At 47.4% G+C, this 27,702-nt stretch overlaps 2 protein-coding genes across 3 annotated transcripts in view; one reads left to right on the top strand and one right to left on the bottom strand.

Annotated features, from left to right (window-relative positions):
• ZNF268 (zinc finger protein 268) overlaps positions 1–9,961 on the top strand; it is a 21,914-nt gene extending 11,953 nt beyond the window's left edge. For both annotated transcript variants that reach the window (XM_012657278.1, XM_012657277.1), the window contains 3 exons: positions 1,490–1,616; positions 1,911–2,006; positions 7,275–9,961. In XM_012657278.1, the coding sequence (XP_012512732.1) occupies positions 1,490–1,616; positions 1,911–2,006; positions 7,275–9,601 (2,550 nt within the window). In that variant the 3' untranslated portion in view covers positions 9,602–9,961. The remainder of the gene's footprint in view (positions 1–1,489; positions 1,617–1,910; positions 2,007–7,274) is intronic.
• A 5,390-nt stretch (positions 9,962–15,351) lies between these two features.
• ANHX (anomalous homeobox) lies at positions 15,352–27,331 on the bottom strand. The gene is made up of 8 exons (XM_012657258.1): positions 27,057–27,331; positions 26,070–26,197; positions 24,287–24,410; positions 23,428–23,644; positions 22,829–22,949; positions 17,767–17,895; positions 15,733–15,817; positions 15,352–15,438 (listed from the first exon to the last, which is right to left on the bottom strand). Exons 1-8 carry the CDS (start codon positions 27,303–27,305, stop codon positions 15,352–15,354), a joined length of 1,140 nt encoding a protein of 379 aa, XP_012512712.1. The 5' UTR covers positions 27,306–27,331.
• Positions 27,332–27,702: the final 371 nt, after the last annotated feature.

Genomic DNA, 27,702 nt, shown 5'->3' with positions numbered 1-27,702 from the left:
CTGTACTCACTTGTTAGTTCTGGGAACTTTTTTTTAGAATTTTGGGGATTTTCTTTATAAGCAATCACATCTTCAAAAAAAAGTTTTATTTTTTTCTTGCAAGATGTATGCCTTTAACTATAAATTCTATATTTCTTTAATAGATACAGAGTTATCTATTAAGGTAATCTATTCTTGAATGAGTTTGGTAATTTGTGTCTTTCAAGGAGCATATCCATTTCATCTAAGTTATCAAGTTTATGTACTTAGAGTTGTTAGCCTTTTCATGTCTGTGGGATCAATAGTGATATCCTCTCTTTCATTTTTGTTATTTGTATTTCTGTTTTTGCTTGGACATAATTTTCATTTCATTTATGTAAATACCTAGGAGCATAATTGCTGGATCGTGTGGCAAGATTATGTTTAGCTTTGTAAGAAACTGCCACACTCCTTCCAAAGTGACTGTGACTGTACCGCTTTCCAGTCCCACCAGCCGCAGATGAGAGTTCCTGTTGCCCCACGTCCTCGCCAACATTGGTGGTGTCAGGTTTTTGGATCTTAGCCATTCTGATAGGTGTGTAGTGGTGTCTCGTTGTCTTAATTTGCGACTCCCTAATGACACGTGATGGCGAACATGCTCCACATGTTCATTTGCCCTTTGTATATCTTCATGTTCAGGTCTTCAGTCCCACAGACTGGCCGCTGCTTACAGCAGTTGCCTTTTTAGTCCAGCAAGTTTTAACTTGTCTTCTCTTGTGTTGGTCACTTCTGTAGTTCCCTTTCACAGACTGCGCCTGACACTGTCAAATAGCGTTGCTTACGTCTTCCTTTGCACCCATGTACTTTGTATTCTTTTATCCTAGCTTCTGTGACTTCCAATTTCATTTGCATGTTTAACTTTTCTTCCACCTGCAATGCTGAATGCGTCTTGAGGTCAGGACTGTATTTCATTCATTTTTATGTCACTTGCACCTAGTTTAATACCTGGAACCTAGAGGTCAGTAACTGTGCTGCAGATGTAGTGTGACCAGCCAAACCTGTTTGCCTGTGACTGTCTTGCCTTTGACACTGAAGGGCCCATGTCTGGGGAGCCCTGTACAGATGGGTCCTAGGATAGCTTAAAACTTGAAAGAGAGGCTATCCCATGCTGGGCACAGTGGCTCATGCCTCTGATCGAAGCTATTCAGGAGGCTGAGGCAGGAGGATCACTTGAGGCCAGGAGTTCGAGGCTACAGTGAGCTATGGTCCCACCACTGCAATCCAGTATGAGTAACAGAGCAAGACCCTGTCTCTTAAAAAAAATAAAATTAAATTAAAAAGAAAGAGAGTATCCCAGTTCTCATATCTTGAATGAAAGGATGACTGAGTTAACGCACATCAATGGATGTGTTCAATATGATTTTTGTTTTTCTCACAAAGTTGAATGTAAGTAATGGATGCCCTAAGTAGTCTGTTGTTTTCTACAAACCTAGTAAAATAACTTGAGATTGGATGGGGTATTCTATTTCAGGGACCATTGTCATTCATGGATGTGTTTGTGGATTTTACCTTGGAGGAGTGGCGGCTGCTGGACCCAGCTCAGAAGCACCTGTACAGGAGTGTGATGTTGGAGAACTACAGCAACCTGGTGTCCCTGGGTGAGTGCCGCCTCCCTGAGGAGCAGTGTGCACAATCTCCAGGCTTCCCCTCATTGGTTGCTGAAACCTGGGGGGGCTTCTGAAAATAGTTAATGATTTTGGGCTTATGTTTAAAGGACAGATTTTCTTAGACACCAGCTGATATCAGAGTATGCCAACTGAGTGGTCTTTACTTTGCCAATGTGCAAAAGGGCAGCTTTTCATGCCACCTCTAATCCAAATCTTCTCCATTCTTCAGAATCCATGAATCCGAAGCAGTTTTGTTCCATGTTGTTTGTGATTTTCTATTTACAGGGTATCAACACACCAAACCCAACATTATCTTTGAGTTGGAACGAGGAGAAGAGCTGTGGGTGGTGCATGCCCGAATCCCAAGGCAGGGCCATCCAGGTAGGTGATGCAGACATTTAGGTACTTTCCTCCCTATTTAGAATTGGTATGAATTCTGCTGTGATGTGCTCCTCTTGTCTCAATTGTAACCACGCACTCTTAGTTAATCTCCTTCTTGTTGGCATCTCGTTTTCCTTCTTACTGTTCCTTGGTAAGAGACTCATTTCATTATGCATTCAAGCAAGCTTTTCCTCTTTCCCTCACTTGATGTAACTTTTATGCCTCTTCTACTTCCCTTCTATCTGTTTTAAATTATATTTTTAAATTCCACGTACTTAAATTCAACCACCACAGCCCCAGCCGTTGGCAGATTCTGCCGCTTCCGTGTTCCCCATGCGAAATAAAGCTTCACTGTCATCACCGTGTCCCTCAGGAGCACTTCCCTTAATATTTGATGGTGTCCGTGGTCCTGCCTGAAGCCTTCACCCCCACCCTTGACTTCAGTCACCCCTGTGGACCCTGTTCTCACGCTGTAGGACCAAACACTTGTTCCCCTCACTTTCTGCTGGGCTTCTCTTGCTCTTTGGAGTCCAAAGGAGTCTTTTTTATTTTCTTCATTTTCCTCGTATATTCTAACGGTAAAGGGCTTCTGTTTCATGTCATTTGTGCTGCTATAGCAAAACACCACAGACTGGTTAACATGTAAAGCACAGAAATTTGTTTCTCACAGTTCTGGAGGCTGGAAGTCCAGGACTAAGGTGCTGACAGGTTTGCCGTCTGGTGCGGGTCTGGTTTCTGATTCATGGGTCGTGCCTTGTTACTACGTCCTCCTGAGGGCAGGAATGCCGTGGGACAGAAAGAGGGGCGCAAAGGGCCTAAGGTAGTTCCCTCCAGCCCTCTTAGAAGGCACTAGTCATAAGGGCCTGACTCAATCTCTCTCTGAAGGGCCCACCTCTTAATATCACCGCAGTGGAGGGACATGCACTCTGGAGGGGATACGTTCAGACAGTGGCAACTTCCATTCTGAAGATTTAAACTCTTTTGTTCCTCTACTCGTAATCAATGGCCACACTGATCTTTCATCTGCCCTTTGGTCCTGGTTTTGTTTTGTTTGTTTTTTAGGGATGGTGTCACGCCATGTTGGCCAGGCTAGTCTCAAACTCCTGGACTCACGCAGTCCTCCTACCTCAGCCTCCCAAAGTGCTGGGATTACAGGTGTGAGGCACTGCATCTGCCCTAGTCCTGGTTTTGATTGATCCACTGGCGTCTTCTGTGTGCCCCTTTGTGGCATCATTTTCAGAAACCAGAATCGTGTCTTCCACTGCTCCATAGCCACATACCTTCCTTCTCAGCTTTCTTTTCATTAGTTTGTTTGTTCTGCTGTTTCTAGTTCTTTTTCTTGGCACTAGGGAGTGAGCTTGAATCTTCCTTCTATGCAGGTTCCTCTTTCTAGACTTGGCACAGTCTGTCAGTGTTTTGGTCCTTTAGAAAGAGGTCTTTTAAAGCCTTCATCTTCTCAATTCTCACCCAAAATGAGGCAAATATTATCTCATGTGTGGAATGTTCTACTGATTAGCCAAATTTCCTTGTTTTATTCTTTATTTTAATTCATCTTGGATGTTATTGTCAGATATGTTTCCCTGAGCACCCAAGACAGTCCTTATATTATTAGGATTATTGTAGCTGCAATTTTTGATCAGTCCTAAACCACCCAATTGAAGCAGAAGTGATTTGCTGTTACACATGACACAAAGCCTTGAACCCTGGGGCAACTCCAGGGTAAACTAAGCGATTGATGCACTAAATCATCAAGGTCCCATATAGGTGTGTCAGCATTTTCCTCAGGTCACCTCCCCTGACGGTCATCAGGTGGGTGTTGCGGTTCTAGCTGACACATGCAGGTACACCAGTGGCTGAGGAATAATAAGAAGGGCTGTTTTTCCCATATGACTCTTATCAAGCAGTAAGACTATTACAGATGCCCCCAGCAGATTTATCAAGTCTAACCAGCTAGATTTTTATCACATGCCCCTGTCTAAAGAAGTCTCTGGCAAGGGAAATGGGACTATCAGTGTCCGCTCCGATAAATTGTGCTTTACCTTCTGGAAGTAGGGATGGGGATAGGGATGGGTGCTCACTTCCCTGACTGAAGCACATCACCTTAAGGATGGGGGTGGAAAAACATTAGGTTTCTGCCAGCCGGGAAAGAGCAGAAGAACCTCTGGGTGGGCAGCACTGTCTGCCTGCACGTCCTTGCTTGTCCAGGCAGCACCCATCGCACCCTTCTTCCCAGGCAAATATATACTGTAACCCATATTTTTGTTCTTGTACTACATTAATGAAAGTCTAGGATCCTGTTCCTATTCAGACCTGGTAGCAGTTCTTTACATTCTGGAGAGCTATAATTAATGATCTGTCCGTATATAGCCATCCAAATATAGAAGGATAGAGAGAGGTATATGGTCCCCCAGAGCATCACAGGTGTGAACACCCCATAGTAGACACTTTTATACTATATCGAAACCCTGGTCAGGTAGACTTTGCCAGGACGTCTTTCCATGGCAGCGAAGTAAGCTTCCTGGTGAGTGTTCATTTCTGCTCTCTAAGCGTAATTTCCTTTTCTGTCATCTTCTGTGGTTAAACTCAACATGGTTATTCTGGAAAATGCTTTTCTGTAGCCTCAGAATCTCGATTCTGTTGGTGCACATTGGGGTTCCCGGTGATTACCTTTGGACCCCAGCCAGTAATTATGTTTAATGTAGTCTTAAATCATGTTTAAGTAATCTTTAAGCTTAGGAATTCCTGTGTTCTGGTTACTGGATTTAGTATTTTTTCTTCATTTCCTGAATTTTTAGAGTTACCAAACATAATCTTACTTTTGCCATTGTTACTATAGTACAAAGAGCCTGGTCAACAGAAGATGTATTAGATTTCCTGGGAAATCAAATGATGATTTGATGTGGGATCCAAGCAAAGAAAAGAATGGGTATGGTACCAGCAAGAGAAGAATCAGAAGGATAAAGTATAGAATTTGATGGTTAGGACAGCTTCAGTGTCCATGAACTGTGAAAGTCTATGGGGGTAATACTGACAGCCAAACACAGGAGCAAATCTGATTCTAGGGCAAAGAGTAATTACTCACTGGCCTATTTTATTTTCGATAGAGACATTTTTGACTATAGGACCATGTAATAACCAGTAATATTCCTTCCCAAGCCACTGTGATAGCCAAAAGTGCCCATATTCATTTCTCGGTGTATCCCGAGGAAGATTCTGTACCAGTTGGGAATCGACGTCTGGGGAAATATAATTTGGTGGTTGTGTACAAAAGGAATGAGACAGATCAGATTTGATAGGTGGGACAACTTGCTTATTTTTTCACAGGCAACCTTGAATGCGGTGTTAAGGTTCCCTGATCTGCTATCTCCAAACCTGACTTGCTGCTTTGTTATCTTAATGTCCTTTTCTGTTCATTGCCCTGATGAGCATGTTACTTAGGGGCATCTAAATTGACTCTACTCGTTCTCTCTTCTATTCAGCTTCCATATATTTGCTGTTGTGCCTGAGGACTTGATCCCGTGTCTTATTTCATATCTACTTTGCATCTTTGACTTTTGTTTTCAGGTTAAAATAACGGTCTGCTTATCCTGTGCCTTCTCTGTTTTCCATCCTTGCCAGAGACAACTACCTTTATCTCTTTTAACTCTTTCCTGCAGTGTTTGCCTCCATATTTCTAAATACCCAGATTATTCTCCTGCACCTTGGCTTTCCCCCTACTATTAGTCAGTATAGAAGGGTGATTTAATTCTCTCTCACCCTGCTCCCTCCATACCTTCCCACCATACGCACTCGGTCCCTTCCCATGCCTCCATCATGCTAATACAGTAATTTCATATTTTTGCTTAGATGAGTCTTCAGTTTTTACATTATTATGACTATGTAATTTCTGTTTGCAGGTAAATTATGCAGGTGTACAATGATTCAATTTTGCTTATAAATTTTTATTTTTCTGTAGTTTTATTCGCCTGTTTAATTTTTTCTGTTATCATTAATATGTTTATCTTTAATTTAGGCTCGGACTCCTTTTGATGTCTAAGTGTTCTTGGTTGGTGCATTCAGCCAAGTCATTCATTCTGTGCCTTTCATCTTCCCAGTGACATCACTGCCAGCTCTTCCTGACTTGCTGCAGCGGCGCCTAGTTTTTCCCAATGCCTGCTGTGCAGTTTTTATCCTGGGATCTCCTCTTTGGTTTTCTTTTCTGTATCCTCTTTCATCTTTTCTCTTGGTTTGTTTTGTTGGAGCACTTTCCCCAGGAGCGTCCTGTGAAAGGCTGCGTGTGATATAAATGGGGAGACTTGTGCATCTGAAATTGTTTTTACTTTACTTGTTATTGCTCTATTTTTTATCCTTTAGTGTTTCTAATGATAAGTCTGTTGCCATTCTAATTTTTGGCCCGTTATAAGAAGCTTTTGGGTTTTTTGTTCCTCTGGAAGCTTTTAAGAGCTACTTCTTGTCCTAAGTGTTCTGAAACTTTGTGATGATGTTCCCTGTGAGTCTGTTTTGATCCATTTGTCCAGTATTCAGTGAGATGTTATTCTCAAGAAGACTGGGAACTAATCTACAGTATTCTCTGTCTTTTTTCTATAGGTTAGCAAAGAGTTTGTCACATAATAGGAGTTTGCTAATTATTTGACAAATGAATCTAATGTTCAGAGATCCCTTATAACCTCTTTATATTATGCTTGTTGTTCTGTGTGCCTGTTTTGCCTTCTTTATCCATTATGTAAACCTTTTAAACTTAAACAATCTCAGTTTACTATGCTTATTTTCAATTTCAGTTTTGCTTTGTTTCCCCCAGTGCCCAGTAGTTTGGGTACATTTACACTTGAGGTTTTATTTTTATTGAGATCTGATATATGAAACTAAAAGAGAAATCTCATGATATGGTATTTTAAGGCACTTTTATGCTATACCAAGATCATGTTTTTATCTACTTATTTACTAGATACAGGGTCTCTGTTGCCCAGGCTGGAGTGCAGGGGCCCAATCATAGCTCACCGTAACCTCAAACTCCGAGCCTCAAGTGATCCTCTCACCTCAGCCTCCCGAGTAGCTGGCACTACAGGTTTGTGCGACCATGCCTGGCAAATTTTTAAATTTTTCTTTCTAGAGGTTTGGTCTTGCTATGTTGCCCAGGCTGGTTTTGAACTCCCGGCTCAAGCAGTCCTTCCACTTTGGCCTCCCAAAGTGCTGGGTTTACAGGCATGCCCACTGTACCTGGCCTCATGTAATTATTTGTAACATATCACTTATTATTTTCATTTCTAGATAAAGTCTGGGAAATTGATGATCACATCAAATGGCATCAGGAAAACCAAGGCAATCTGGGAAGTATAGCAAAAAGCTGTGAATGCACTGCATTTGGAAAACTATGTTTTCTCGGTACAAATTATGTTTGCTCAAGGCAGAAACCTCATACACGTGGCATACATGGAAAGAGTTTGAAATATGATACAGATTTCACTAGTAATTATGCTGGGAAGAATCCTAATACATTTCATGTACATCGGGAGTCATTCCTCCATTCTAAACATGAGCAAACTGTTATTGGAATAAAATACTGTGAAAGTAATGAATCTGAAAAAGCTGTCAATAAGAAGTCACAACTTATGTGCCAAACAACATATATGAGGGAAAAACCCTTTGAATGTAGTTACTGTGAGAAAGCCTTCAACAGTGAGTCATACTTTATAGTGCATCAGCAAACTCATGCAGAAAAGAAACCTTATGAATGCAATGAATGTGGGAAAACATTCAGTTTCAATTCACAGCTTGTCATACATGAGAGAATTCACACAGGTAAAAATCCCTGTCAATGCTGTGAATGTGGGAACCTCTTCAGTAGGAAAGACCAGCTTGTTTCACACCAGAGAATTCATTCAGGACATAAACCCTATAGTTGTAATGAATGTGGCAAAGCTTTTGGTTTGAAATCGCAGCTCACTATACATGAAAGAATTCATACAGGAGAGAAACCATATGAATGCAGTGAATGTCAGAAAGCCTTTAATACAAAGTCAAACCTTATGGTACACCAGAGAACCCACACAGGGGAAAAACCCTATGGTTGCAGTGAATGTGGCAAAGCCTTTACGTTCAAATCGCAACTTACTGTACATCAGGGCACCCACACAGGAGTAAAGCCCTATGGGTGCGTTCAGTGTGGGAAGGCATTCAGTTTGAAGTCACAGCTCGTTGTACATCAGAGAAGTCACACAGGAATGAAACCTTATGTTTGCAATGAGTGTGACAAAGCCTTCCGAAGCAAGTCATACCTGATTATACATATGAGGACACACACCGGAGAGAAACTCCACGAATGCAGTGATTGTGGGAAGGCCTTCAGTTTTAATTCACAACTCATTATACATCAGAGGATTCACACAGGAGAGAGCCCATATAAATGCCACGAATGTGGGAAAACCTTCAGTCGGAAATACCAGCTCATTTCACACCAGAGAACTCATGCAGGAGAGAAGCCCTATGAGTGCAGTGACTGTGGAAAAGGTTTTGGTTTAAAGTCACAGCTTATTACACACCAGAGAACGCACACAGGAGAGAAACCCTTTGAATGTAGTGACTGTCAGAAAGCCTTTAATACAAAGTCAAACCTTATTGTACATCAGAGAACGCACACAGGAGAGAAACCCTATGGTTGCAGTGAGTGTGGAAAAGCCTTTACATTCAAGTCACAGCTCATTGTACATCAGGGCGTTCACACTGGAGTAAAACCTTATGGATGCGGTCAGTGTGAAAAAGCCTTTAGTTTGAAGTCACAGCTCATTGTACACCAGAGAAGTCATACAGGAGTAAAACCGTATGGATGCAGTGAGTGTGGGAAGGCCTTCAGGAGCAAATCGTACCTTATTATACACATAAGAACTCATACGGGAGAGAAACCGCACGAATGCAGTGAATGCGGGAAATCCTTTAGTTTCAATTCGCAACTCATTGTACATCAGAGAATTCACACCGGTGAAAATCCCTATGAGTGCAGTGAGTGTGGGAAAGCTTTTAATAGGAAAGATCAGCTTATTTCACATCAGCGAACTCATGCTGGGGAAAAACCTTACAGGTGCAGTGAATGTGGGAAAGCCTTCAGCAGCAAGTCATACCTCATAATACACATGAGAACCCATTCAGGGGAGAAACCGTACGAATGCAACGAATGTGGGAAAGCCTTTATTTGGAAGTCACTGCTCATTGTGCATGAGCGAACTCATGCAGGGGAAAATCTTTGTAAATGTGGTCAGTGTGAGAAATCCTTCAGTGGGAAATTACAGCTCTTTGTACACCAGAGAATGCACACAAGGGAGAAACCCTACGAATGCAGTGAATGTGGAAAAGCCTTCATTAGGAAATCTCAGCTCATTGTACACCAGAGAACGCATTCGGGAGAGAGACCCTACGGATGTAATGAATGTGGAAAAACCTTTTCTCAGAAATCAATTCTCAGTGCACATCGGAGGACACATACCGGAGAGAAACCTTGTAAATGTCCTGACTGTGGGAAAGCCTTTTGTTGGAAGTCACAGCTCATTATGCATCAGAGAATTCATGTAGATGACAAGCACGTTGATGAGTTAAATGTGTGAAACTTTTAAAAGTCGATTTCCAGAAGTTACCAACAAAATCATATGGAAGAGAAACTCTGTCAATAGAAATGTCTTATCCTCTAGAAAACTCATAGCAAACAGAAACTTTGTGAATATGCAGCATAGGCAAAGGCATGCACAGAAAGCTGTTCTTTACATGCAGAAAGATATGGTAAAATGTACATGGGAATCGTGTGAATTCAGCAAACCCTTTGAAAATTTTCAGCATCAACTCATACCCTTTTAAACAGTTTATACAGGTGAAGAACCATAGAAATGAAATAGATGTTGCAAAGTCTTTAATATACGGTCACTTTCACAAAGAGGAAACTTCATGGAGCAAATGGAAATAGAATAGACTCCTTTGAAATTCATAGTTTGTTAAATGGCATTTTAAAGAGAGAAATCACAGAACCAGTGAATGGCAGAATTATCAAAACTACAAACATTTTAGGTATCAGAAGTTCATATCTCTTAGGAATCATGCTATAAGGGAAGTTTTCATCTAAAAATAACAAACCCCTAGCAAAAAAATAGTATTGTAGTAGGGAAGATCTGTTATGTGTCAAATAAGGTTAGGCCTCAGCAGGAATGTTCGCCTCATCGTATATCAGAGTTCATTTTAAAAACACCTATTGTTTTAATTTGGAGAAATGTCTTACAGAAATTATTTCGCGAAATTATGTTGCAGGTGTTCCAATTTTAGGAAAATATTGGAGAAAATGCTCAACTATAAGTGTTTATAGAAGGTAAAGATTATTTTAGTATGTAGATAAACTTAATAATTAGGTTAACAAAAAGAAATTCATCCTAAGACCAACAAGGGTATTTAGATATCTTCTTAGATATACACCACATAGTATATATTTTGCATATTTTGACATTTCACTTGTGAATGCCATATGTGAGACAAATTAGTAGATAGAATGCCAGGGATTTCTACTATGAATACCAACATTGTTTCTTCTTACCAAATGCAACTTGTTACTAGAATAATATGGCTTATTAGACATACATTTCAAGGCTACAAACATTTTCTCCTATTATTTTCTACCCTGTGTAAACAGTCTGTGAAGCTACCTTGTTAGTTATAGGAACCAATATGGTGCACATTTCATTTGATTGGGTAGCCTGGAATCTGTTCTACCTTCACTGGTTAGAACGTCTTTATTTCCTTTCAGAGAAAAACGCCCTCACAGTCTATGAAGCCACACCAGAACCATCATTCAAGATGTCCTTCCAAGGACTTGGCATGATCACTAAGTGTGGCTGAGACATGTGGAACTTTACAATTACAGTGGATTTCCGAAGTGCAGAAAACAAATCGAGCTTTTATTATATGGTCACATCTTGATGTGATTATTAAGTAGTTTTTCTATAGAGATATTTCAGAATGGCTGTAGTTACTGTCATTTTCTTAACCTACTTCTCCTGTCTTTTAATTTGAACTACTTGTTATCTTTTTAATACATTGTGTGTTTGATGCGTTTCTGTTGTTTACAGCTTAGCAACTCAGACTGCTTCAGAAACGGGTGCTAGAGTGGGAGGTGTATTCAGAAGCTTGCAAGGATTTATGGATATTTGGAAATGGTTGTTTCCCAAGACAAGGTTGAAACCTTTGAAGTCTCCATTCATATTCCATGGAAGAAACTAGTCCCATGATAATTAGTGAAACTAATTGTCGTCCTATCCTCACTGAGGCTCTGTGAAAATGGAGCAGTTGCTACTGAAAAATTTCAAACATAGTTAGAATTCTGGATTGTGGTGAAGTGGTGAATGCTTCTGATGATGGCCCCGGATAGCACGGAAAATAATGAGCTCAAAATCTCAATTCGAGGAAGGGTATCAAGTCAGTGGACTTTTAAGTGATACTGCTGAAATATTTGCATGTAGCTATAGTGTTAGAGTGGTGAGAAGTGTCATTCTTCAAGTTGCTTTCTCACAAAATATCTTTTCTTCAGAACTTCATCAAATTTCTCATATAAATGGGCATTAATCTTGACAGATTGGGACCCTGACAATTAGATTTGGGCTTCTTAGAGGAATACGAGAATTCAGCACAACAAATATTTCTGAAACAACCTCCACTTTGTGGATCTTACCCAAAGAAACTGTTTCTTCCTTGAATGGGAAAGACTTAGTAATGTCTGAATGCCTAATTCGTATTGTGTTCCACTCATTATACAGAATCCAGTCTGAAGATACCTGGGGTGAAGAATGATGATTCACAGAAGGGAAGAAAAAGCTTGTATATACAAAGAATTGCAGATATTTGCTAAAGTATATTCCCTAAATCTGGGAAATGTTGTTAAAGTGTATTTTTTCTTGAATGTACTGGGGAAGACCAAATAAACTCACAAGAGAAAGTTTCAGTTTACTACCACCCAGGGTTGGTTAGAGTTTGGTTTGTTTTGTTTGATGAAAGTCTACATGCAACCATGCTCAGGAGAAGCCAGAAATGTTGACGTAATACTGATGATAGCACTCAAATACTGTGGGAAAGAATAATGCTGGATTAGGCCTTAATATTCTTTTTTTTTTATATTTATATATTTTTTTTATTTCAGCAAATTATGGGTGTACAGATGTTTAGGTTACGTGTGTTGCCCTTGGTTCCCCCTAGGCCTTAATATTCTTAAGCGAAGTGAAAATTTTACCACGTAAATGAAATTTAGAAATTAGTTGATGTACAGGCAATAAGCAAAATAGATGAACAGAAAGTGAATCACTGGCTTTATATATATATATATATATATAATATGTATAACCTAGTCCCTCTGTTCCTACCCCAGTCTCAGAAAGGAAAGATTCCAGAGACTTTTCAGGAATAGTCTTAGTTGTAAGGAAAGATAACCCCAACATTTTACAACTTTCCCATGAAACAGACATTTGTGAGAAAAAATAACTTTCAAACCATATTTGTGAACATAGATTTTAAAATTTTGAATGGAATTATAGCCAACAACAAAAGGTCGTGATATAATTAGGGTTAGCAGACTAGTGGTCCCAATATCCTTTGCCCATTACCACAGAATCGCTGTATTTATAATGGTAATGTGCCCACTCAAAAAGCTACGTTTATCCCGTCTTTGTAGCTAATTGTGACCATGCTGATAATTTCTGACTAATGGAAATGGAAGTTGTTGAGAAAGTCTAATGGGAAGGTCCCTTAAAAAGGAAACATAACTGGAAAGCCCCATTATGCCTATGAACATTTCCTCTTTTTCATCTACATCAAACGTGATGTTTGGAGATTCAGCAGTTATCTTACACCCTAAATTCATCTTGAGGATTTAGCCCATCTGCTAGAAATAGAGCAGAGTGACTTGCCTCTCTGAAAACTGTGGATCTGCTGTACCAGCCCTAGACTACCTACTTCTGAGTATCTTTTACACAAAAGAGAAATGAACTGTCTTGTTTAAGCCATCTTTCCTTTTTTGGGTGGGAAGAGAGTTCGTTCTGTTAAATGCAGCTGAACTGCTACTAATTGAAACACAGTGTTGTGTTTGGAAGATTTAATATTAGGAAATCTTTTAATGTAACCACACTACCAGATAATAGAAAAGCCATATTAGTATCTCAAAATGTGCAGATAAATCACCTGATGGGATTTAATACCCAGAGATGACTATTAAGAATAGAAATTAATTCCATTATCTTGGTTTGGAATATCTTTATTAAGATCTTTACCTACTCCCTTTATTTAAGGGACAGTCTCTCACTGTCACCAAGGCTGGAGTGCAGTGGCACGATCTTAGCATATTGCAGCGTCAAACTCTTGGGCTCAAGCGATCCTCCTGCCTCGGCCTCCCGAGTAGCCAGGACTACAGGTACAGCCACCACGCCTGGCTTCTGTGTCCATTTAAAGTTTAGTTGTCTTCTTGTTAAGTCTTAGTTTCTTTGTGTATTTTGCATGCAAGTCCTTTTTCAGATTGTTTATCAAATATTTTCTCTCAATCTGTGGCTTATTTTTTTGTTTTCTCAACATGATCTTTCACAGGGTAGACATTACAATAGTCTGCATTATCCATTTTTTTTCTTTCATAGGATGGTTTTTGGTATTGTATCTAAAAATTCACCACCAAATCCAAGGTCAGCTCCAGAGACTTTAGTCCATTTTCAAAATGGACAGGATGCAGCTGGCCGAGTCAGGCTTCTAGAAATTTCAGGGCTGGGCCCACTGCCTGCCAAGGACGGGAGGGAGTACAGTGCACTGGGGGTCCTCATGCAGCCTGTGCCTCTGTGACCAGCTGTCACCCAGGCTCCTCCTTGTTGGGTCTCTGGATCCTCCTGGTGACGGGAAAGGCCACAGGCCAAGGCTGGGATGGGCCCAGGGCTCTGAGTTTCCTGGCAGGGCCGAGGGGTGGCATCCCTTGCAGTAGCCCAAGGCACAGTAGTCACTGCTGCCGCCCTCTGAGTCTGGGGCAGCTGGCCTGGTGGGGGTTGTGGGGGCCCCCCCCGGTGCTCCTGTGCCAGGTAGGCCGGTGGCTGTCTCCTACACTCCGCACACCCTACTAGCAGCATGTCCTCGGAGATCAGAGCCCCCAGGAGGCTGGTCCCAGTGCCCTCCTCCTCCTCCTGGCCCTCGGACTTTCAGGGACACACCAGGCCACAGGTGAGCCGTGCGATGGCCTCCAGATGCAGGACCCTGAGGCTGTGCCATTGCTTCCCCTGCCGCCAACCCTGGGTCCCCCTGCCGTGGCTCCCCGTCCTGTTATACCTGAGCCTACAGGAAGGAAGTTCTCTGTGCCTGTGTCTGTCACAGGCCAGCTTCGAACTCCTGAGGGTAGGGCCAGGGTCTGGTTCCTCGGAGTCAAGGGCTGCTGACCTCAGCCCAGCCCCCATGCAGCCCTGCTCTGAGATGGGGCAGGTGAACACAGGGTCAGTCACAGACACCCCAGAATCCCCAGTCCACCCCTGGGGCTACCACAACTGACCAAGAAATTCGGCTTCCAGGAATTGATCCTGAGGAAACAGCCAGGTAAAGGGCGAAGGGAAGAGGACAGGGGTGCCCACCTGACTGCTGCTTATGGAACAGACACATTAGAAACACTCCCAAGGTCCGACGACAGCACTGACAAGTGGATTAATGCGTCACCCCACCCGTCACGAAATGCTGCCCAAGGCTGTCGTTAACCTCTATACTTTGACATGGACAGACAGGTAAGTGACTAAAGGAGGGGAGTCCAAGATACTAAACTTTTATTGAATACAACATTTGTTTTCCAAACACAATGAATTACAACCTGAGGGGAAATCCACCTTGTTCCCCCTGCCTGGGCCGTCCCCAACCAGGCTTGCCTCCCAGCACTCAGGGGAGAAGCCCAACAGACAGAAACATCGGGACACCTCCCATGACCCACTCCCAAAGTTAGCCGGGTAGAGGAGGCTGGCCTTGTGCGTGGGCAGGCAGGGAGGCAGCCAGCAGCGGAACATTCTCTTCTTGGTAGAAAGGCTTTTGCTGCACAAACTTGCCCAGGGGCTGGACTCTCACCTATCGCTGCTGGAGTGGACAGACCCGCCTCTGACTTCCAGTCTCACGAACAATTCTCAAATGCCTTTCCCAGTACAGGGAGCTGCCAACAAAACTACACGCGGCAAGGGGCTAGGAATCTCTCAATGCTTCTTAGCAGAACCCCTCGGGGGACTCTAGGGACCTCTGGGTTTTGTTTAGGACAAAGCTCTGTGTCGAAGGCCAGATAATCCACATCTGCTCCTCCTGGCTTCTAGCCTGACCGCCGAGGGACAGGTCAGCCCAGGCTGCCCCCTGAAAACTCAAGGAGCATCCTTGCTCCCCAGAAGGCGTCGCAGGAGTCCTGGCCGTCAGGCCACTGCCCCTGCAAGACCAACACCGTGTTACACACAGAGGCAGCCTCTGCCCAGCTCCTTCCCGCCTGGGCTCCTCCTGAGCCTGTACAAACCCTCGCACGTTGGACCCTGAAGGGAATGTTGCCCCACGGCACCCCACCCAGGTCCCAGTCCACTAATGCCAAGTCACGAGTCATCCCTGTCACTGTTCAGCTCTGCTCTGTTTATTCAATCAAGGGCACTAGCTGAGCCCTCCTCCACGCCATGAGCTGTGGGTCCTGGGGTTAAGAAAGAAACACACAGCACTGGTAGGAAGGCCTCACCTGGCTGGAGGGCAGAGGCCGGCTCAGCTCCATGGCAGACACAGGGCCAGTGAAGGTGGCTGGGGCTGGGGCCAGCTCTGGAGGGCTAGAAAAGGGATGGTGTCAGGACAGGCTCTGTCTCGGGGACACTGGGTGACAAGACCTACCTGGTTGTCTTCCTAGCCGTCAGAAGCCATTCTCTGTGCTTGGTACTGATCACGAACAGACTCCCTGCAGGGCCCTCACACACACAGTTTTAGGGGAATTTGTTACACATCGATTGGGGTCGCTTGGTGGGTCACAGAGGGCGACCCTAAGGAGGGCGTCAGGCAGGCTCACGGAGGAGCTGGTGAGCAGAAATGTGAAAGAGGAGATCGTGAAGAAGGAACAGGCCTGGGGTGACAAGACACGAGACCGTTAGGACCAAATCAGGGAGAGCAGGAGGGACAGCGTGGCACGGGCAGGCACGGCCACTCAGGGCGGCGGTGGCGATTCCTGAACAAGGCTGACCCCTGCCTGCCATGGGATGCACTGCGAGAAACCAGGGCGAGTGTGCCGGCTACACATGCTCAGGTGTGCACGGCAGGCTTTTCATTGAGCAAACCAGGAACACGCAAGTGCCCATCCGCAGGAGAACAGGTAAACAAACTGGCACATCCACACCACGGAATACGGCCCAGCAGCAAAAAGGACTGAACTATCGATACCTCATCAACAGGGTGACTCTCCAGGCAGGAATAAAATATTGATACCCCAACAACGGGGAAGTAGTTACACTGAGTGAAAGAAGCTAGACCAGGACCAAACAAAAAGCCCGGAGTACACACTGTGTGACTATTTACATCCAATTCTATAAAATGCAGCTAATCTTGAGAGACAGAAGCAGATCTGTGGTCCCAGGGGTGGCCAGGCGGCGGCGGGCAAGGGAGGGAGGAGGGCAAGTTCGCGGCCTTCGTCACAGCCATGGCCTCGTGGCAGATGCACAAGTCACACTGAGAAAACTACTGGCTGTTCTGTCTGAACACGTGCAGTTTACTGTGTGCCAGTCACACCTCGATGAAGCTGTGTTTACTGAAGTCATCAAGGTCCTCAGGAGGCATCAGAGTTGGAGGATTGAGAGGAAGCGTGGAGACGGCCACGTGGACAGGCCACATGAGCCACAGGGACACTGTGGCTGTGGCAGCACCTGCCTGATCTCAGCTCCAGGCCACAAATGTAAAAATGAGTCCATCTGTGTGGTGCGGAGTTTTTTTCACAGTCTGGCTGCTTCAGAGCATGTGATTTGGGGGCTATTTCCCCTTTTTCTTGCATGTCCTCCCGTAATTTTGTCCTCCCGTAATTTTGCCCTCCCTGGGCACCTGCTTCAAGTCAACCTGGTCTCAGCCCCCAGACGAGGGAGACCGCGTACCCTGGGGACCTGCTCTGCCCCCGGCAACCCCTAATGTGGATAGGACGGGGATCCCACTGGAGCGGGACTGGTGGTGGTGATGTCCTCTCCACCAGAGGACCCCAGACCAGCCTGTCACACTCTGCCGTCTGTCTCCGCAGGCTCCCGCCTGCTGTGCTGGCTGGAGGCCCTCGTCATCCTCTCTGTTCTGACAGCCTACAGCATCAACGCCGTCAACAGCCAACGCTCATCTGTGCTGTTCAAGACCCTCCCAAGAGCCTTTAAAACATCAGTTTGGAATATAAAATCAGGATCTTGATGCTGCTCAGAAATGAAAAGCTTTTGTCTGGGGAAAACAAAATGCCAGAAAGAGGCTGCCGCGGCCCAGGACAATCTCGGGGAAGAAGGGGCAAGTCAAGAGCACATCCAGAGAACAGTATGCCCACGTCTGCTCTGATGTTTTGGGGTCCTCTTTTGTTTGAGGGAAGAACTACCCTCTTTTTGCTGGATGCAGGCTGGTGTGGGGGAGGGCGCTGTTATAGTTTCCAGAAACCCATAAGGAAAGAACTCAACCTGCACAGTCCGAGATGGCAAGTCCGTAAACTGGGTGTTTCCCTATCTCACAGCATGCAGAAAGCATGTCTGGTCCGTGGCCCTCTGGGGCTTACCTCTGCGTGAGGATGAATCCCGGAGCCGGCAATGGGGTCTGTGTCACCAGGAAGCTGCGGGCCTGAGGCTCTGCCTGTCCACTGCTTGTACCTGGAACCTCCTCCAGGTGCGGGCTCTGGGGAACGCTGCTGGGCCGGTCAGCAAATCCTGCATGTAACGAAATTGGACAACCACTGGCAGGAGGGAGCACAGCCCACGTGTGGCACAACCAAGACCTCAAAGCAGGGAGGTGGATGCAGCCTCCATCCCAGCAGCCTGAGCCCTGTGGACCAAACTTGTGACCCTGGGCCTCAGCTTCCCTGTCTGAGGAAGAAACCATCGCAAACCTCAACCTTAACGGCCACTCCAGGCTTCCAGAGACCCAAACAAAGTTGAATTCCGCTGACTTCAAAGTCTGCTTTGTCATTCTGGACCCCGCGTGCCCCCAGCGCCAGAGACTGGGAGTCTGCAGCGAGCTCCCTCCCGCAGGTGGGAGGACGCGCCACGCAGCCTCGGCCTTGCCCTGTGGCTGGTTCACTCACGGCAGCTTCAGCCACCAGCCCTTGGCACTTGCCGTTCCTACCTCTGACCTCAGGTTTGCCCAAGATGTCACTGACGTGCAAGCTGTCACTACCTTCCCTTGCCCTTTGACTTTTTCCTCTCTCAAAGGGTTCCATGGAGTATCTCAGAATATCTTTCGCATTTAAAGACAAGTTACTGTGGATGTGGTCAGTTCTGGGTTGACACAGATTTAGGAGGGAAGTGACCAGAGAAGGAAAGGTCTTTTCTGCCTTGAGTCTACAAGGCTGTAAAACTAGTATGAGACGGCCCTGATCTCAGACAGGAAACAACAGGCCTGGGGGCCAGGCTCATAGTGCCCCCCGCCCTGACCACCAGAGGACCGCCTGGCCCGGAGGCCAGCCTCCCAGGACCTTCCTGGGTGAAAGGGACCTTCTCAACCATTTGGTGCACGACTCAATCTCTGCTTTCTATGTCCTCTTTCGTGCAGAAGCATAAGGACATTCTGAGGCAGAGGAAATAAAGTTTGAGCACTAATTTGGACATTCTGGTTCAAACATAAGACAGCAATGGGTTCTATCTTCTCTCTGTGAGAGACAGAGACGTGAAAGCCACAAGCACAGTGTGCATCGCTGTGCGGAGCCGGGATGCAAGTGCAGCTCCGTGGCAATGGGCCTCTGACAGGGAGCTGGGTGTAGGGCAGGGGCTGAGGTCCTCAAGGAACTCAAAGAGAGGGAGAGCTTCCTGGTGCCCAGGCAGCAGCAGCGAACCCGAAGGCAGGGGTTTCTGTAGACAGAACAAGGAAGGAAGCTTGCTGAGTCCCAGAGAGTATCGCCCCTCACATGTGCTGGCCCCTAGGTTTGATGGCCAGCTCCCCTGGTCCCAGTGTGAAGTCAGCCGTGACTGTCCCCACTCTAGTCTCATTGGTAATGACAGACAGGCAAATGTGAGTCTCCAACAGGAAAAAAAAAATGGACAGCAATAAATAAAAGACCAACATGGTCCAACTGAGAAGTCGCCTCCAGAGAAAGGCACCAGCTGCTGTCCTCTTTCTGGCCCCACGGCCTTGTGAATTCCAGGAAGGTCCAGAATCCACGGTCCCTATAGCCTACCCTTCAGAAAATGAAGCGTATTTTTAAAAAGTTCTAATTAGGATCATCAGAGAAGTATAAGATATTGTATCATAGAAAGTAATGATCTATTAAGAAAGGAAAATTCAGAGATCAGTAAAGAAGGTTTGAAATTCTGTTGAAATGTACAACTGTCAAAATAAAAAACTGGAAGACAGAATTTAAGAAATATCCCAAAATTACATACAGTAAGAAGGAAAATATAAGATAAAAGGCAAGTTCTTTGGAAGATTGGTCCCCGAGTTCCAACATCCAAATAACATTTGTGCTCTAAAGAGAGAACTGAAAAGAATGAGGGAGGAACTTACCAAGGACATTACTGAAGACATTATGAAAGGATATTACAAGAAATGCCCAGAGCTTAAAGGAAACTTTGTATTTTAAAGTGGAAGGCTTAACATCAAGATGAATTAAAAGACCCATACCTAGGACCGTAAGTGTGAAATTTCAGAACACCAAGATAGGAAAAACAACTAAAAGCCCCCAAAAAGTAAAAATATGTTATCTGCAAAAGAGTAAGTATCAGAATGACATCTGACTTAATAATACTGAATGCTGCAAAAAAAATGATATAATGTCTTCAAATTTCTGAGGTAAAAAGTATTTTCAAGTCAGAATTTTGTCCCTGCCAAATTGTTAATCAAATGTGAGGGCAGATCAGAGACATTTTTAGGACATGCAAGGACTCAGAGAATTTATCTTGCAGGCACCCTTTCTTGGGTGCCTTTCTTGCAAAGTTAATTGAAGAAATTTTCTAACAAAACAAAAGGAGTCAAAGAAAGAAAGAACAAAACTTGCACCTCATGAAGCACTACAGAGAATGTAGGGAAGTAGTTATGGGAGCTCTGGGGATCACAGCTGCACCCCAGGCCTAGAGAGACGTCACTCGGAGGGAGCGGGAATAGGAGGGGCCCTAGCAGCGAGTTTTAAGAAGGAATGTTTGAAATGCTGGAAGATGTAACACGGGCCCCCAACCTTTTTGGCACCAGGGACCGGTTTCACAGACGATAATTTTCCATGGATTGGGGGTGGAGGTGCAGCTCAGGCGGTGATGTGAGTGATGGGGGGTGGCTGTAAATGCATCAATACAGAGGCAGCTTCACGCGCCTGCCCACTGCTCACCTCCGGCTGTGGCCCGGTTCCTAACAGTCCACGGAGCAGTACCGGGCCGCGGCCCTGGGGGCTGGGGTACCACAGATGTAGGGTAAAGGATGTGATAAAACCAATGTTAAAAAAAGAAAGGTAATTAGAAACTCCAAGAAAACAAAAAGGAGGAAATATCATATATCTCTCTCCATATATGTATGTGTATCTTCATGTATATATATATCTACATATATCTCCACAGAATACTAAGAAATATCGGTAAATTCTTAGTGCCAATGTCCTCCTTAGAAGGTGAGAAGTCACAAGATTCTGTTGTATTAGATGGACAAAACAATATATCCAAATATATGTTCTTTAAAGGTACTTATAGCAACAATGATAACTAGGAAAGAAACTAAAATAATGATATTTGCACCATGGGCTACGGGTGGAGAACATTTGGGGGTCTAAGAAGCTCAGCCCTTCTCTGTTGCACCGGGTGTTAACAAGGGAGTGAGGTGCTCTGGTGTGGGGATCGCAGGGCGGCGGTGGCTTCCTTTCTATTTAACTCTTGCCTCACTGTTGTATTTTCCAGTTATGTGCATATATATATATTTTTTCGAAATAAAATAAATGAGAAATAATCTGGGATGTTTTTAGGAAGAGTCTCGTTTCTGGCCGCACTGGCTCCGGGTCTAATCAAACACCCTGGCTTCCGGCGGAAGTCCCAGCATACCCACACTTCCACCCCCTCAGAAACACCCAAGTAGTCAAAGCACGTGGTGCAGAAACTCACGGACTACCCAAAGCGGACCCACCTGTAGGGCTGCGATTGCCGAGGGCGGCAATGGACACAGTCATAGCCGTGTCTGCAGGGCACATCATCAAGTCCAGCCCGTGACCGTGGACCAGCTGTTCAGTCTGGAAGGAAACTTCCTTGGAGGATGCCAGTGCAAGGGACATCAGCCACGATTCGGGGGCAGCCAAAGAGGGGTCCAGCATGTCGCCGCCAGCAGCCAGAGGGCAGAAGCCAGGGCCACGGCAGATGGAGGGGAGGGTTTCAGGACTGTGGCTGAGCCCCTCCTGGTACATCTCTCCACCCTGCAGAGACCTGGGGGACATGGTGGACACCACGCCTTGGTGGGAAGAGGCTCCCTCAGGCTGGGGCGTCGGCGCCTGGAAGGGGACTCTAGTCAAGTTCGAGAATTTGGGTTCTTGTCTCAACTCAGCCACTGGATGCTGAGGGGCCCGTTACACTACTAATCACACTGGCTTCACGGTTCTCCCTGGGGCTGTAAGGACTAGGGCTGAGCTCTGATAGGCCTGGCTCCTGGTGACACTTAATAAAGACTATTACCGGAAACCTAAAATACATTAGCAGCTTATTTACAATGACCTTCAATGATGTATTGCTCTTCAGTACTGAAACCTAAAAATGATTAGCGAGAGCCTAATAGTTGAATGAATAATTCACAGTTGAGTGAATTAAAGGAGTATAAGGTAGCAGCGGATAATAATTTAAAGAGTTAATGTTCCACCAATGCTCACTATGTCCCAAATGGTATTCCTAGGATTTTGTTAACCGTCTCCCCTTAACCTTCTCAGCAACCCCTGTGTTGGGTCCCATCACCATCTCCATTTCACAGGTGAGAGGTCACGCGTACCTGCCTGGGGTCACACGCCTGGGTCGTGCCGAGCCTGGATATGAGCCAGGCACAGGGGGTGTCAGGAGAGACGCTGATGTCCTAACGGTACATGGAAACGGAAGAGGATAAGTGCTCATGGTGTGACGGTCAGACAAGCTGTGGGCTGAGCTGCGTGGACCCAGCACCATGGTCAACCAGCATGCACTTCCCTTACCCTGACGAAGGCTTGTGCCTCATCATGGGAGGAGCACAGAGTGCGGGGAGAATGCTCCAATGGCACAGGTACGTAGTATGTAGTAGGAACTCGAGAGGTGTTGGCTATTAGTAACTCAGTGAAATGCAAAACAGACAAAATACTAGACACAAACCACAATGACAGCTGGGTCTGTCTTTATGTGGTAGGTCTGCATTTGTTCCTTCTAAGTCTATTACCCCTGCTCTCCAAAACAGACACGAATCCAGCTGCTGAGTCAGGCTGCAGGGAGCAAGTGAGGTCAGAGGAAGCTGCTCCCTGCTCCCCACCCTGCCTCCAGTCCTCGGTGTGGGCTCCTTGCTGATGGCTTCCCCTGCCCTGGGGTCTACCCAGTCCCAGGGTCTGGGCCCTAGCATCCCCACGCCCACTCTACACCCTGGTCTCCACCTGAGCAGGGAGGGGAACGGAACAGGTGAGTTGGTCCCATGGCCCATGGGGATGACAGTACCTGGAAGCCAGTGGCTTCGAGATTGTCTCATCTCCAGAAAAGTCTGGGGCCAAGGCCAGCGGCTCCCACGGCCCTTGGGTGGTCTCTGGAGACTGTGGGGGCCCATTTTCCTCGTGTCCCTCTGAAAGCAGATCAGATGGGAGGGGAGACTTCATGAGGCTCTGAGTCCCAGCCTCCTTCCCAGCAGGTAAGAGCAGCCCTGCCGGCTGGAAAAGGTGTCACCACTGGGTCATCCCAGTATTCTTTGTTTGTCCCTTGGCTTGTCTTGGGTCTCAACAAATAATCCATAATTACCAACCCAGAACTCCCCAAATCCTTGTGCTTGGTTCACTTCTCGAATCTACTCACCTGCCCCCTTCCTATAGCCACATGATGGCCTGGTCTCCAGCCCAGCTCCTGGCCCTGGCCACGCAGTAGCCTGGAAGTGCACAAGGGCAGCCACAGCCCTGCCTGGGCCTCAGCCTCTGTGACCTCACTCCCCTCTGACTAGGGGGTAGGGGGCAGCTGTCCCTGTAACACGAGTGACCCTACTTTGGCCTGGCCCTTGTCAGAAATCAGTCCCGCAACCACAAGCAGGCTGGGGCCCTCAGGTCACTCACCTGACCACTGAGGCCTGTCCACAAACCCAGAGTCAACGTGGGGGTCTCCTGAGGGCTGCAGGGGGTCAGGATATCTCTGTCTTACACTGGGGTCTTCTGCCGTGGCCTTCTGAGCTGGCTCCGTGTGCTGAGTGAGGGCCCTTTGGCGCCGCCGGTAATTGGCAAACCAGTTGTACACCTGCTCAGTGGTCAAGCTCGTCTCCAAAGCCAAGTTCTCCTGCCCCAAAACACCAAAACTTCTAGCCGTGCTTCCATTCACTGAGCACAGGGGTGCGCAGAGGTGGCTCTGACAGCTCATTTCCACCGAGAAAGGGGGCAGGAGCCCAGCCTGACAGCAGTGATGGTGCTTGGGAGGTTAGACAGAGGAACATCCGAGCTCAGGAGGCTGAGTGGTCAGCGTGAGCTGGACTCGCAGCCCTGACTTCCTGGGACAAACCCCATTCCAGGCCAGCTTGGGCCCTGGCCAGGGTGTCTGCACAGCCACACGCACACGTCCTCCTGGGTGAGTCCACCTGGACAACAGGCCTCGCCCTGCACACTCGGAGGGCAGGGCCTGTGGAGCTACACCCCCGTGCCTGGCACGGAGCCACTGTGCAGTGGGAGAGTGTGTCGGCCTGCAGATGCCCACAGCCATCATCCCGGGGCCTGGCACCCAGCAGGTGCTGAGTGAGCACCTGCAGGGCCACACGCACGGACAATGTTACGATCTCGCAGGAGAGGACCAAACCCTCGCGTAGCGTGCAGGACAGCCGGGGGGCTGCCTGTCAGTGAGCTCCCTGTCTGGAGGAGTTCAGGAGAGGCGGAGACCACAGCACCCTGGGGGCATGTCCCCTGGGCTCTTGGCTCTGTCCATTCTTACCCTCTGGACCTTGCTGGGGTTGGCGCTAACCCCTGAAGCAAAGTCATGCAGCTTCTGGCGAACCTCTCTGGGGAAGTTCCGGCTCTTCAGCCCCTCTGGGCAAAGCGAAGCGGGTGGGGGGTTCCTGGATGAGGAAAGAGAGGAGGCAGTAACAGAACAGGAGCCCTCCCAAATACATTCCCCGCGCAGAGCCCTCTGAGGAATGTGACACTGGTATCCCCTCTGTCCTCTGGGCCTCTTCCTAGGGGATGCCTCTATGTGCCTCTAGTTTGTGAAAACTACAATCTCTCTCCATAGAAATGCACACCCAACACATACTGTTCACACGACTGCATGGGGCTCCTTGCACATCTGCAGGCCGTGGTGAGGAGCCCTCTCTGTGGGCCCTCACGGTGTTCCTGGGTGCATCTCAGTCCACCTGGCCCCTGGACGCCCCTGCTGGACATGCTCCTGCATAGGCCTCTCAGGACCTGGTTCCCCACCCTGGGTCTACTTTTCCATGCAGTGTCTTCCTGTCAGTTACTGGTGTCCTGGCCGTCAGCCCCACTCTGGTGTGAGTCCTCTGAGGCCTGCAGCACTCCACCCTCTGGTTCCATCTCCCTGCCGACCACATCAGCCTTCCAACCCCTCCTCTCACCTGCAACATGGCCTCCCAGGACTCACTATCCTCAGACAGCCTGGCTCTTATTTCACTGAGATGTCATCAGAAGAGCAGTGCCACCTGTCCCCCCACCAAACCTGCCAGACCCCTGCACTCCCCAAATGCCTGTGGAATCACTTGGAAAGCGAGGCTCCCAGCCCAGCCTGGAACACTTGTTCCTGAGCACAGGGGTGCGCAGAGGCGGCACTAAGAACTTTACTCTTGAACTTATTCCCTGTTTCCACCCACAGTAGCTGTAGTCACTCCTATGAGCGGGCAATCGTCCTATAAATCACTTACCTTCAGCACAGACCTCTCCTGACTCCCTTATTCCCTCTCAGCTGCCATTTCATGACTCTACAAAACTTCTCAATGAATGATCTTTGACCACTACCACCAACCCCTCATCTCCGTAACACACTTGGATCCCTGCACCTCGCTCCTGAAGGCGTTGTTCCCGAGCTCACCCTCTCGCCAAGCCCAAAGGTTGTTTCTCTGGCCTCCTCTCACCTGACACCCCTCAACCCCACCAGCGTCTCAACAGTGTGCAGCCCTGGACGTCCCCTCCTCTCGCTGTTCATTCCTTCTTGCCCTGCTCTGTGCTGCAAAGTCTCAGGGATCCGTGCCCTGAACGAGGAGACCCCTCCTCTCTCTGCGCCCTCTTTTCTATACTGTTGTGTAGACTTGAACATGTTCGCAAGAAAAATGTGACATATAAACAAATATCACCTGCATGTGGAAGGCTTGATATCCAAACACCTGCACGGACATCTAAAATGCATCTCACGTATCACACATCCCAAAGGGAACTTGGTCCCCCTCTCTCCAAGCCTTCCCTGACCCCGGTGCACCTCAGTGAAGAAACACTGGTGGTTCCACGCAGGCCAAGAGTCCTGGAGTCTGTTTACTCCCCAATACATCCAGCCCATCAGCAAGTCCTCCAGCGCTACTCCACCCCTTCTACTTTCTCTAGCCTCTGAAGTCACATTAAGCTGATGATGCAGCGACTATTACTGCTTCATCTGATGTTTCCTGCCTGAATCTCCTTGCCTCTCCTTTACCTCAGCCCCTCTGGGGTCAGGATAGTACACCCAATCCCTCAGGAACCCCATGGAGCAAACACGAATAAACGTCAATGGGTACCTCTTCCTGCAGCGGAACTTCTGCACCGGGGTCAGCACGGTCACGCCCAGCCTCTTCATGACCAGACGGTAGTGGATGTCGTTCCAGAGCTGCACCAGCTCCTGGCTGCCTCCTGGCACCCGGCACCCCTGCCAGGAAGAGCTCGCTGAGCTCTGGCTGGCTGCTTCCCCCTGGCACGCTGTGGGGACCTGTATCTGCCATCCCAAAGCAACCCAACCTCTGGAAAGGCGTGATGTCTGTGTGAAGAGCAGGGATCTGGGTTCAAATCCACTGATTTGCAAAGTGCAAACGTGACTCACGGATGTGAGTCTGATGGCCAGGGCTGCAGTCCCCACCAAGCTCAGCAGTGTGACTCTGGGCCAGACGGGCCTCCTCACAGGCCACGGGTGGACACACTCACGCCAGCTGTGAATGGGCCCCTGCCTTTAAACCCTTCGACCCTCCCAGCAAACACATGAGATGAGCACAGCTCTCGGCTACACCTTGCGGGTATGGAGCCCATGGTAAGGGGAAGTCTAATAATTCGCTTTTGGCCGACAGCAAACAAGAGGTGCAGCAACAATTAGTAGAACCCCACGGTGTGATTTGAGGATCTGATGTTTGACCCACGCCTTAAGTGAACGATCTTTGTTTCCCGACAGCAGGGCTGGCCCCTCACATGGTCAGCATCTTCTGAGCTGAGTGGGACAAAGGTTCCCTCCCTGTGCTCGCGGACAGCTCCGCCATCCTCCTGACTGGACTCTGCAGACGGATGAGGATGCACGGCCTCCACTTCCCTGTGATCCCTGCGGCCCTGTCTGCAACTTCATTCACCCGGCACATGAGGTGTCTCTGTGGCCCCAGGTTGGCCTTTAACTGCTGGCATGGGGGCCTCAGGTAGCAGGTTCTCGCGGACTCCCAGGCACTTCTGTGGTGCCGGGCATGGTGGAGGCTGCTGAGGAGGCATCGCCACCCCTCTCCGCACCCACCCCTGCAGGCCAGTCCTACCTCCAGAAGCCGGCAAGCGGCCTGCTGCTGCTCCTGCTGCTCCAGGACACGGGCGCACACCAGGGCCACGTCTGCATTGTCCAGGAGGTACAGGCGGAGCTGGCTGTCCAGAACGGCCGTGACCAAAGGCTGCGCCTGGGCAAGGTCATCCTGGAGGTCCCGGAACAGCCTGCCTACGAGGGTCACCAGCTCGGCAGGGGGTGGGCAGGGGCCCTCATGCTTCCTCAGCAGAGTCAGGAAGTGCTGCATCCTGCGTGAGGTGGAAGCCCCTCTGCCGACACAGAGAACAGTTATGAGAATGGCCAACATCCACCATCCCTTTCAGCTGATCAATCCTGGAACCAACTCCACAAAGCAAGTGATACCATGACCCTCATGCCCAGGACACTTGCAAAGTCGGAATAACAAGAGCTTACCTGAGAAAAGGCAGGGTGGTATCACCCACCTCACAGAACTTCCTTCTGATTTCCAAAGATAGTTTAGTCCTTAACGAACCTGACTGTGTACCAAGCACCGAGCTGGGTGCTGTCTGCAACAGTGCGTCTCACTCCTCTGAGCCTGTCTGGCCCCCTGGTGCCCTGTCCGCAAGGCCCCCACCCTGTTCCTCCCGTCTCTCCTCAGGCTTTCTTTCCTCCACTCTCTGACA

Source organism: Propithecus coquereli, unplaced genomic scaffold (genome assembly GCF_000956105.1).
Source record: "Propithecus coquereli isolate 6110/MARCELLA unplaced genomic scaffold, Pcoq_1.0 Scaffold535, whole genome shotgun sequence".
Taxonomy (NCBI): Eukaryota; Metazoa; Chordata; class Mammalia; order Primates; family Indriidae; genus Propithecus; species Propithecus coquereli.
The sequence above is the reverse complement of the archived record's forward strand: the minus strand, read 5'-3'. Positions and strand labels throughout refer to the sequence as shown.

Excerpts from the sequence above, each read along its gene's own strand:
- ANHX (XM_012657258.1), bottom strand. The coding sequence starts at position 27,305 with ATGCAGCACTTCCTGACTCTGCTGAGGAAGCATGAGGGCCCCTGCCCA. Across the intron at positions 23,645-24,286 it reads ACCCCAGCAAGGTCCAGAGG|GAGAACTTGGCTTTGGAGAC; the intron begins GTAAGAATGGAC and ends GTTTTGGGGCAG. Across the intron at positions 22,950-23,427 it reads GGACAGGCCTCAGTGGTCAG|AGGGACACGAGGAAAATGGG; the intron begins GTGAGTGACCTG and ends ATCTGCTTTCAG.